Below are 11,529 nucleotides of genomic sequence, written 5' to 3'. Positions count from 1 at the left end.
AGGAACCCTGTTACGTTTACCTTTTATGCTCATTCATATAAGTATTTTCACATGACCATGACCTCGTACAAATACATTCATATTTGAAAGTAACTATTAGCATCACAACACAACGAATAGCAGCACAAGGGCACCATTAAGAACTGGCCATAACTCAAGATGGGCAGCAAGCCGGCCAAAAAGAGACAGGTAAACACAGGTTCAGAAATGGAAGAAAGCTGAACACATATAAACACCTACAGATTATACAGATTTTTAACTACAACTGAGCTAGAGTTACATGGTCTGCTAGACTCAAGGATGGAGATAAAACAGGCATCTTGTGCAGCACCATAACTTACACTGGTATCAACTCTTCGATACAGGCACAAACCGGCCTTGGACGGCGTGTTTCAACCACCTTGTTGAACGGGTCTGCTTGACACAGTCAGAGAAAAGGCGGTGCCTGACGTGCATCAACAAGGAACTGCATTAGTCTATGGAGGGAATCAAAGAAATGTTTGAAGCAAGCTTAGGATCAGGTTTTTTGACGTCAAACCTCTCGTATTCCAGCTTCTGGATGACTATACCGTTCAGAAGAAGCTCCGAGTCGAACACTTTGCCGCCTATTGGTTTATTGTGTACTATGTTAGCTGGCTGTACATATACTTTAATGACAATGTAAGATGTAACTAATACCAACCTTTCTCTAGGAGCGGCACGCATGATTCATAATCCTCTTCGCATGAGATGACCAGTAGGTCATCTGGTGCTTCCTTTTCCTTCCTTATGGATCTTCCGATCCTCTCTAATGGCTGCACAAAATGTAAAGAAAGAACAAACAACACAAATGCTTAATATTTAGGAATGGAGGTAGTACTTGCAAGGAGAACAGTAAATGCACAAATAAGTGTCCCACCAGTCCACCACAGTAATCCAGAAATAAGGGATGAAACTGCATCTTTCTACAAAAAGCTGACTTTGTGGCACAATAACTCTATTTTAAGCAGCAGTATGTGTGGTCATGCGAAGGTAGGTCCCAAGGAAATTATGGAAGCATACTAGAAATACAAAAACAAGTACGGAGTAAAGAACATCAGAGTGCCTAAATAAGTAACCTACTGTGTTGCACAATGTCCTGAACCCGTGAGTGGCACGAACATAAGTAGGTCATGACACACATGGAAAACCTATAACCAATAGTTTCATTACATGAAAAAGGGTTAACCATTTAGCCTGATAGCCAGCTAATAGATTTTGAGGGCTTTATCCACGAACAAATACATGTTCCCTTGGTTTATTAGCTTCAAATTACATTGCCACAGAAACTGCTAGGAAATGGTTATGCATCCTATACACCTGATCTTATGTATCATCCGGTCAATGTGCACATGCAATTTAAACAAACAATAACAGAAACTATATTTCGAAAAGAATATATAACAATAACCTGCCCAGAAGATGCTGAAACCAAGCTAGTTATCACCTGTCGACTTGGCTTCACATTTGGTGTCACAAACACTCTTTTCCCCTGCAAGTGTTACTAATAAATATAATTAGAAGATGACCTAGCACAGACTGAGCCAAAAATAAATAATATACAATCCACTTTACCAACAGCAATGGATGCTTGCAAGCTGACGCCAGTGATATGGGCATGCTGAAACCAATCTCTCTTTCCTTTTTGGCATCCCTCAGAATATACTTCTTATCATCAACAAAACTGCCTGCTTGTCCACAACTTTCTAGCCACATTGATGTAACTACCAGTTTGCCTAGAGTTATTGCCTCTAGCATATTCATTGTGCGGAAAAAACTATCCGCCACAAAATGTGTTGCATCTGAAATGGCAAATGCTTCACAGACTCCCAAGCGTGCCAAGATCTACAACATAGACCACTACAAATATAACTCATTTCAAATAATTAATGACTAGAATGTACCAACAAAGAAATTTATTTACCTTCTTCTGACGCTTGATCACATCCTCATTCAAATGATGACTGAATAAAATACTGCAACTGGACATATCTTTCCTCCTAGAATCTTTTCGCTGTCGATTTGGTAGCGCATTTTTAGGATCTAACTCCAGCAGCTCTCTGGCAACAGAAGGTTTTGACAAGCTCCTGCTTGAAGCTTTTGATGGATTCAGAGGACTGAAAGTAGGTGACAGTTTATTAAGCACTTTCGAAGGTGTTTTTAGGGCACTACTCTGAACTGGGAAGTTATTTTTTGGTGATCTGCTTGCATCCTCAACATCAGATGGTTCCTTCTGCGGCTGATCAGAGCTACTAAAACCAGAAGTTTTGCTAGTAACTCTTACAGAAGAACTTAGTATAGGAGAAGAAGCTGACGATTTTGCGATAATACTAGACAGCACAGAAGTTGATCTGCCATTGGAAGGTTCCCTCCTTGCATACTTCAGTAATTCAGAACTCGTAACGAAAACCCGTCTTTTCTTGGATGGCCTTGCCACCTCTGGTTGTATTTCATGATCTGTGGTAGTTTGGGTAACTGCAGGAGCTATTGCCTGTACCATTGCTGTAGGTGTTCTTCTCTGTTTGGGGTGAGAAGAGGGCGCTCTGCACTTCTGAAGATTCTGAGCATTATTTGCACATGTATGCTCGGTGCTTTCTTTTTCAACAGAATTCAAACCATATTCCGTAGTTCTTTCACTAACTGTCGGTTGCTCAGGTTCATATGCAATATGACTGTTTCGTACTTCTCCAACTCTGGAGTTGTCAGCTGTCAAATTCATGCTCCTCTTCAAGTGCTTATTAGAACATAACTCTGAATATTCAGAGATGTTATTTCTAGTGTGCCTTGTGCGATGGGCAATAGGCGTGCCACCATACTTACTTCCATCAACTATATTTGGGACTTTATTCTTCTGTGGTACTGACTTTTCTGGCTTATGTTTTGTCTTTGTTCCATGATCTTCGGCATTTTCTTGCATTTTCGTTCCTCTACTTCTTCCCTTCTGAGGCCTGGGGTTCAGGTCAGTAGTTACTTTCATTCTTTTAGAACGTGTCATGACACCTTCCTGGATGCTGCTGCTTCTCTTTTGAGGACCATTCTTTGAGTGAATTTTTGCCATTTTAGATCCAACTCCTGTATCTCTGTTCACAGGAGGTTCACCTTCAACTGACAGTTTAGCAGGTGAACTTTGTGCCAGTGCCTCTATAGCTTCAACAGCCATTTGAGTATCTTGACCTACATCATTCAAAGCTACACTGACCTTTTGCTGATGTCCTTCCATAGGTTTGGCATTTGATTGATCATCCAAGTCCTTCAAAAGGTTTTTCTTACTCCTGTTTCCAGAAGCCCGCTTACTCTTCTTCACATCACTCCTGAGTAATCTTGAATCAGCTACACTGACCTTTTGCTGCTGTCCTTCCATAGGTTTGGCATTTGATTGATCCTCCAAGTCCTTCAAAAGGTTTTTCTTACCCCTGTTTCCAGAAGCCCGCTTACTCTTCTTCACATCACTTTTGAGTAATCTTGAATCTGACGAAGGTAAAGTTTCAATCCTACCACAAAGTTTGGAATTTGTTATTTTATTTTCAGCAGGTGCAATTTTTGTGGAGCACTTCCTTGCCCTGGGATATTTTGATTTCCCTCTAGCAGCTGGTTTGTGCAACAAAATATCCTTATTTTTACAGAAAAAATCGCCTCCCCCATCATCCTCAAGACTATCAACCCATGCAAAAATTTCTGGCTTTCCATTGGAACTTCTACAGCGGTCAACCTTCTCAGCCAATTTTAGAGTTCCCATCTTAAGTGAAACAGGAGGCTTTGCTTTTTCTAATTTCTTTGGTGTTGGTTCTTGAGATGATACACCACCATTAATTGATATCAACCCCTCCACAACTTCCAAAGCATTTGCTTGAGATAGATCACCAGGCTCCTGTGATCCAAGATAGCTTAATCCAGCAAAACAACTGGTCTTGCTTTCATTATTTTTGGGCGTTGCGTCAGCAAAAAGCTTCTTCGCTGTTGAACACCTGCCTTTCCTTTTACTTCCATCTTTATCATGGCTCTGTACATAACCATAAGATTCGTCATCAATCCCAAGACCTGGGTGATCACCAAGGGAAGCACTACACGAGGTAGAGTTGTCTACTATTTTTGTCAGAAGATTTGTTCCACTGGTTGAATGTTGTCGTGTATCCTGAGCTGTGGCAAGACGACGTGTTCATGCATTAGAAAACAAAATTTAGGCTTCAGCATATGCCACAAAAAAATCCTGATTCAACTAAGGTTACACTTACATCAAAGCATGAAAAAGATTCGTGTTACAATCCGGGAAAACATATCTGATAGCCAAGGGATATCTTGAGTATCTAATATTATGTGGAAAATATGATAAGATAGAATACTGACTCTGTATATAAAGATATCTATAATGAACTGAAAATTTCAAAAATATAAATAATGGTTTACAAGCCTTAAAGTTAAAGGATTATTAAGTGTCAAACTGACTAGCACACCACAATATAAGGAACAATCTGGATTCATCATTTCTCCAAATTTTCTGTATTGTGTGCTACATGGTTATGAAATACAAAGTATTGAAATCATTTACGATCAAAGAGCATAAACAGTCCCTATGACTGCCGACTTTACACATCTCATGAATAACCAGTGAAAACTGCATAACACTTGCTGCAAGATACAACAAACACTTTCTAGAATGATCTAAATGAATATTTACATTAGAATGAAACAACATGGAGTATACAACTAGAAAAGGCATACTTAGCCAGCGATAACTAACCTGTGTCACCCTCGTCATTTGTGGAAGCGTCAGAATCTCCCGAATTCTTGGTATCACCATGCGCCTTCACATCTGTCTCATCATTCAGCAGGCCATCATCGTCACTTGCCTCTTGAGTGCCCTCGCTCAACTCATCATCACCATCATCGCCTATCTCTTCATCAGAGTCTTCAACCAACTGGGTCCTCCCCCAGTCAACGACATCCTCATCACCGCTGTCACTCACTCTCTCCTCTTCCTGACATTCATCAACCAACTGGGTATCCACCCAGTCGCCGTTCCCACCATCCTCCACCTCACATTCTTCAACCAACTGGGTCCTTGCCCAGTCACCAGCATCACCCCTCATGCCGTCACCATCTTCCTCTTCCTCACATTTTGCCACCACCTGTGTTTTCACCTTCTCACCGACAATATCGCCATCCTCCCCACATTCCTCCACCGCCTGAGTCACCATCTGCTCAGCAGCATCGATGTCATCCTCAGAATCTTCCACCACCTGCGTCTCCGCCCAATCACCAGCCACCTCCTCCTCCTCCTCCTCCTCTAATTCATCATCAACTGCCTGGGTCTCATCATCATCCAGCGCCTGCGTCTCACCATACAGCACGCCGTTGTCATCCTCCTCGCCCTCGCTCCATGTCGTATCACCATTGTCGTCCTCCCCGCCCCCGCTCCGCGCCGTATCACCGTTGGCATCCTCCTCGCCCCCGCTCCGCGTCGCATCACTGTCGCTAACAGGAGACCCTAATCGTAAACACATAACCATCCCACGCGCACCAAACTCAGCACATTTACAACAAAAAGAAAAAGAAGAGCAAACAAAAAAAATAGCCAGGGGCACTCACCCAACGGCGGCGTTCCTTCGTCGTCCACGACCTGGGTCTCCTCCCCTTCCCCGCCGACCATCACCACACAACCGACCGACCTGCACACACACATCCCACACCAATCAACACACCAACCCTCAACGAATTCAATCAGCACCCAAATGAAAATAAAAAGAAAAGGAAAAAAACAAGAAACACATAATGGGGAAAAGAATCAGAGAACCAACAAAGAAAGAACCAACTGCCTCCATACCCAGGGTGCGCCGGAGATCTGCGGGGGGCGCCAAATCCACGAGTGGCGGCGCTTCTCCGGTGGTTGGGGGAGAGGAGGACGGGGAATCCGGCGACAAAAATACGAGCTTTTTCCCTCGCCGGGAGGGGGAATTCGGGGGCGGAACGGGAGAGTGGGGGTTTAGGCGCCGATTTCGGGGAAGGAAGCAGAAAGAGGCCGAGAGCCGGGAAAAGAGCCGAAACGCGCGCCCGCTGCGAGGATGGGTGGAATTCTGACCGTCCGGAGGAGGACCAACGGTCGGATCGTAATTGTTGTCTTGAGCAGGGCGTGGGTGGGAATTGAGAGGGAGTGTTTATTCAGGGTCTTATCTGCAAAGTGGAACCCTTTGCGGAGCAGGGTTTCCGCCGCCGCCGTGATCTCCCTCTCGAGCTCCGTCGTCGCGACCTACCTCACCGGCGCCTCCACCGAGGCGACTTCGACCTCCGCCGCCGCTGCCTTCTTCTCTATCTGTTTTGAGCCTGACCCCGAGTCCTCGATCTTTCCCTGCTACAATGCAAACGACGCCTAGGGGACCTCACTTCGTTTAAGCAGCTCGTCTCTACCGCCTCCGGTAACAGGACGCCGGCGTGGTAAGACACAACCCAGAAGAGTAATCTACTAATCTGGTAGAGAACCTAGTTAAGTAGTGACCTTTCGTGGTTCTATTTACCAGCGAGGATCGAGGAGGGCTAGAAACAGAGCGAAGTAGTGACCTTTCGTGGCTCTATATTTATCAGGGAATCAGATTGGAGTAGATAATGCCCGGTAAAGTTCTTCCTGGCATCACAAAACTCTAACCTGTACCGAAGCCCGCCATGTTCTGTGCTGAATTTACAGTGCTATCTGTTCTGTGGGTTGTTTTTTTCCCCTCCCGAAAAGAGGAGCAAAAGTCTCGCAAGGAGAAGCGAAAAGAAGCGAGATCGGAGAAACAGATGCTGCGGTTTCTCTCTTGGGTTCAGCACCAGATTAGCTAACCAAACAAGAAAAGAAGAGTTGGGACAAAAATAAAAGTGTTGTCTTTGTAGCTTCAGGGTTGTTATTGAATTTTTTGTTTCAGAACCTAAGAAGAGGAGGGAACCTGAGGTTAACTGCAAGTCCAAGTCCAAATTCCAGGAGAATGAATTTTTTTTGTTTCCACTTTAGTGCATTTCAAGGTTCTGCTTGCCCAGGAATAATATTTTGTTTCATGCTTTTTGCCCATTCTGTATTACTTTAGTTTGGTAATGGTACTTATTTGACATCCTTTAAACATGAAACCTGTCAATATTTCCCTAACTTTGTTAGGCATATCATAAAGACAGATTCCTTTATAGATCAAGCCAATGTTTTTTCTTGTTATGGTGCTCTGTTTGAAGTTGGAGGTTGGTGGCTGATGGATGCCTTACTATCAAAGTAATGAAATCTTTTCTTTTATTTGTGTAGGTATGCTGCTGTTTTTGCAGCCTTTATTGCTGGTATGACATGCTTGGTTGTTATGGACTTCAGTGCTAGAATCCTTTCTTCTCTTGCCAGGTCTTTTGAGGTATGACTCTTCTTATTAAGATAAAAAAATAACTGTTACTTGTCTCTGTGTACATTATTATATTTATATCTCTTTTGCTTTGCTCTGTATCTGCTTTGTTTAAGGATACTCAAATCATGTCTATCGATTGCAGTTGTTTTTTGTTATTTATATTTATCAATTGCAGTTTTTGTATTAGTTGATATATTTCCCCCCTTCATGACATGATGAGTACTCCAAAGACAATGGGCCGTCTGTGAGAAATCTTACTTTACTGTTCTCTTATTTGTGCATATTTGATGTCATTGCAAGGTCTGCAGTTTGAAGGGAACAATTCATTACTCCCTCCGTTCGTAAATGTAACAAGTCTTAGCTTTGTCCTAAGTCAAAGTTCCTAAAGTTTGACCAAATTGATAGAAAAATCTACCAACCTCGAGAATATGAAATAGGTATACTATGAAAATATATATCATGATGGATCTAATAAAACTAATGTGGAGTCATAAATGTTGGTAGATTTTTGTATAAACTTGGTCAAACTTTAAGAACTTTGACTTAGACTTGGGACAAAGCTAGGACTTCTTACATTTAGGAATGGAGGGAGTATGTTTTTCATCGAAACATGTCAAGATAAGCTCTGATAGTCTTGTTTACTGTTGCAGTGATCTTATGTATGATGTGCTCTCAGTGCTGAGCAAGCACTTGACAGAGTTGGATGTCTCAAATGTGTTAACCATCGTACAGTGTATGTCACATTTATAATGTCTTTCTCCATAACAAAAATTACCGGGCACTCCATATTATAGACAACGCACTTACTGAAGCATTATAGATGTTACTCTGTTAGAGCACCGTCCAATGTTATTTTGTTCCTAGGTGAGCCTTGATATATGTTTTATCTCTATGGAAGGCTGTGGAATGAAGCTGCGGGGTGATGACCCAGGTACAATGAAAGATTTCTACCAGTATTCAGAACTCTGTAAGTCAGTTAAAATTGTGCTCAGCTGGCCAAGAAGATGGAAAAGCAGATATACAATAGTAAAAGAGTGAGTTCCCTTGTCTAATCTTTAATGCACCTGTTTAAGAAGTAATACGTGCATAGTTCTGACTTTTGAGTTCACTATCTGATATTAACATGCCATACAGGTGGAATTTATGCTTGACACAATATCTGACATTAAGAACAACAAAAGGAGGCCAAAAGAGGATCCTTCACACCATAGTACCATACACGTATGAAAAAGTGGCTTCAAAAGGTCTGTACCAGAACTTCATTTCCCCACATCTGAAATTATAGAAATGTGATGAGTTCAGAAAACTTTTCCTGTTCAGTTAATAGTTTGTTCCTTTTCACTTGCCTGCAGCTAAAGTCAGAAGATATCCTCTTGAGCGGGCTAAAGTGTAGTAAGCTTTTGGACCCTGAGCAGAAAGGGCAGTGGTGGTTGTCCGGGGATGTTTCATCCACAGCAGGCAATGTTGAAGATGTTGCAGCAGTTATCAGCAAGGAGGTTGTAGAGTCACAAAAACTGGTTCAGCTTGCAGCTGCCCAGCCGATGAACACATATACAGAGCAATTCTTTGGGTCATAATGAGTGCTGAAGACTACGTGGATGGTTTTGACAAGATCCTGTGGCTGGACTTTTCCGGGAAGCAGGTATGCATTATTTTTCTGTATAGTTCGGTTTTCTGTGTGTATATCTGTCAATATATTAATTTCCTTCTTTTTTTTCGATTGCGTGCAGGATCAGCAAATTATGAGGATCATCGTTGACTGTTGTCTGCAAGAGAAGACTTTCAATATGTATTACATGGTTCTCGCTTCCAAGATATGCAACCATGATAAAAATCACAAGTTAAGTTTGCAGATCTAAACATTGTGTATTTTATAATTTTCGACATCTAAGAGTAAAATTGTTTTGCCTTACAAGTGATTGATTTACTCCTTCAGGGCAAGTAGATTTCTTTTTCTTAACATAGGAACTTAATAGATGAAACATGTATACATGAAGGTGAATTGATACCTTAGAGTTTGAATCTAACATCTGTGCTTTTCCTATTTTATGATGGTGCCATTGCAGTACTGGCACCGGGATCGATACAAGGAGTTAGATACAATGGAGTTGAAATGTTGAATCGATCCATGAACCTTGCAAAATTAGCCGCAGAGATGCTGGTGAATTTCTCACTGTCACTCGCGACGCTGAAGGTCGTCAACCTGGCAAACCCAGTAGAGATGACTCCAAAACGGATCATGCATTTCCAGATGCTGTTCGAGACCTTGATGCAGACAGATGATGCGCTTGTGTGGAACGTCTTTACCCGTATCGCTGGGATTCCAGAGCTTGAAATCTTGAGAGATGGGATTGTGCTCTTCATCAAACAGCATGTGATCGCCAAGGACACTGGGAAGGAATTGCCTGGCAGATTCAAGATCGCAAAGAAAGCGCTTGATAATGCTGCTGGAGTTTTGATGTAATTTGTTTACCATTTTAAGGTGGCAACTTGCTGCCCTTTTTATGTCTTTTTGGGTCTCAATTTTGTTCCTCTGAGAAAAAACATGAAGAAAAATCATTCTTTCTCAGAATGATTTCTTAGAGTTTATGATCTAATTTCTCAGAATGTTTCAGAAAGTTGATGGTGAATATACATACTTTGAGGTGCAATTTCTTAGACAGTAGTTTATTCTCTGTTGCATCCAGCCCTGATCATTTGAGCATAATTACAAGTAAACCTGTTTACTGAACCTTTGTGAGCTTGCCGCTGAATAAAATTACAAATGGACCTTATCACAAAACCTGTGTTAACTTGCAACTGGCGGTTTGTTACATTTCGACAAACTGTTGATATGAATGAAAACAAAAGCATTTAAGGAGAAGTCTCATTGCTGCCCTCATCCTCGGTTTCTATCCCTGCCCATCTGATCATGGAGAAGAGGAACTCCTTCAGGTTCACGCTGCCATTCTTGTTCAGGTCCATCTCCTCTGCAACAAGGCACATGAACACTTGTTAGACACTTGCTGAAGTTTGTCTGGAACAAAGAAAGTTTACTTGGTAGGTTGACAAGAGTACTGACTGAATAGCTGCGTAGTTATGTGGCTAGGGGTCCTCTCCTGGTGAGAAGCCTCGTTCATCCTCTGTGTGACATCTTTCCTCCTCATCTTGCCATCCCCATCCTTGTTGAAGAACAAGAAGGCGTCGATGAGCTCGTCGAAGACGTAGTTGAGCTTCGCCGACTCAAACTCCGAAACCTGGCACCAAACAGCTTCAGTAAATGATCAAGAAAATTTAATGCAGGTATACAGAGGAAGAGGAAGAAGAAGACAATCCTTTCTGTAACCTGGCGTGTGACACCTGGGCCGAAGAGCAGGTACATGAGGCAGAGGAGGACGACAAACTCCTGGAACTGGATCCCTTTCCTGCTGTTGACATCGCAGTATCTATGAACATCGTCAACCTCCTTCTCCGACATCTGCACCTGGAGCTTGCTCATGCAGCTCCTCAGCTCCTCGTTGTCGATCGTCCCGTTCGAGTCCACATCTGCAGTCCAAAATCAATTTTTGCACCAGTCTATTCAGCCGTAAAAACACGCGAAACAGGGAATTCGAATTAGTTTTACATTACCGTAGTGATCGAAGACGTCCCTGATGTCCCTGAGGCCGTCCTTGAAACGGGGCAGGCGCATGGTGATGCTGTTCACCGACTTGAATGTCTTCTTCCTCGCCCTGGCCCTCTCCCTCAGGGCCTCCACCACCTTGTTGTCCAGGTCCTTCTCCACTCGTCGTTGCTTGATCGGCGTGGCGAGCCTCGAAGCTGCGCCTCCCATGTCTGTCTGCGAAGATCAAATCAACCTAAGGCTTTTGTGCACGGTGGAATAATAATAGTACATACATACATAAGGGATTGTACTTGTAGGTTGCAGATGTATCATTACTTGTATTGTACCTGCAGTGCAGGGAGATGGTCAGTTTGTTGTTTTGCAAGGTGGAGTGCTTGGGATGTTAGTGGAAGAATCCATTTGGGATGAGGTAGAATCTGATGCCCAAGACACTAACAGCCTGGAGCTGGTGCCAGTATCTCCTTTCAGTTTGATTCGGACATGATCATCTCCTTTGTGCCCTCCCTGCTAATAATGCAGGCAAGAAGAGTACATGCACATAGGAATGTGATGTCA

General features: G+C 42.8%; 3 protein-coding genes across 7 annotated transcripts; 1 reads left to right on the top strand and 2 right to left on the bottom strand.

Annotated features, from left to right (window-relative positions):
* Positions 1-58: 58 nt before the first annotated feature.
* On the bottom strand, positions 59-6,420 carry LOC100831642. 2 transcript variants are annotated; one of them, XM_003568905.4, is made up of 9 exons: positions 5,840-6,420; positions 5,605-5,684; positions 4,757-5,503; positions 1,943-4,155; positions 1,594-1,863; positions 1,430-1,510; positions 683-794; positions 539-605; positions 59-445 (listed from the first exon to the last, which is right to left on the bottom strand). In XM_003568905.4, exons 2-9 carry the CDS (start codon positions 5,663-5,665, stop codon positions 349-351), a joined length of 3,648 nt encoding a protein of 1,215 aa, XP_003568953.2. In that variant the 5' UTR covers positions 5,666-5,684; positions 5,840-6,420; the 3' UTR covers positions 59-348. The 2 variants fall into 2 exon arrangements, with proteins under 2 accessions (XP_003568953.2, XP_014754451.1); XM_014898965.2 differs by having other exon boundaries at positions 4,757-5,490; positions 5,840-5,998.
* An 848-nt stretch (positions 6,421-7,268) lies between these two features.
* On the top strand, positions 7,269-10,021 carry LOC104582753 (nucleolar MIF4G domain-containing protein 1; the record flags this gene model as incomplete). The annotated part of the gene is given in 12 exon segments (XM_024458823.1): positions 7,269-7,379; positions 7,591-7,670; positions 8,021-8,103; positions 8,269-8,317; positions 8,319-8,380; positions 8,494-8,582; positions 8,585-8,614; positions 8,723-8,918; positions 8,921-9,012; positions 9,101-9,242; positions 9,447-9,490; positions 9,493-10,021. Coding segments are annotated over 12 exon segments (1,320 nt in total), but the record flags the coding sequence as incomplete, so codon positions are not given.
* LOC100830733 (probable calcium-binding protein CML21) lies at positions 10,010-11,446 on the bottom strand. Of its 4 annotated transcripts, none has more exons than XM_010233416.3 (5): positions 11,301-11,446; positions 10,980-11,187; positions 10,696-10,895; positions 10,432-10,606; positions 10,010-10,339 (listed from the first exon to the last, which is right to left on the bottom strand). In XM_010233416.3, the coding sequence occupies exons 2-5, from the start codon at positions 11,179-11,181 to the stop codon at positions 10,224-10,226; spliced, it is 693 nt and encodes a 230-aa protein (XP_010231718.1). In that variant the 5' UTR covers positions 11,182-11,187; positions 11,301-11,446; the 3' UTR covers positions 10,010-10,223. The 4 variants fall into 4 exon arrangements, with proteins under 4 accessions (XP_010231718.1, XP_010231717.1, XP_010231716.1 ...); XM_010233415.3 differs by having other exon boundaries at positions 11,290-11,430; XM_010233414.3 differs by having other exon boundaries at positions 11,265-11,418.
* Positions 11,447-11,529: the final 83 nt, after the last annotated feature.

Source organism: Brachypodium distachyon, chromosome 2 (assembly GCF_000005505.3).
Source record: "Brachypodium distachyon strain Bd21 chromosome 2, Brachypodium_distachyon_v3.0, whole genome shotgun sequence".
NCBI lineage: Eukaryota > Viridiplantae > Streptophyta > Magnoliopsida > Poales > Poaceae > Brachypodium > Brachypodium distachyon.
Note: the sequence above shows the minus strand (reverse complement) of the source record. Positions and strands in the feature narration are given on the sequence as shown.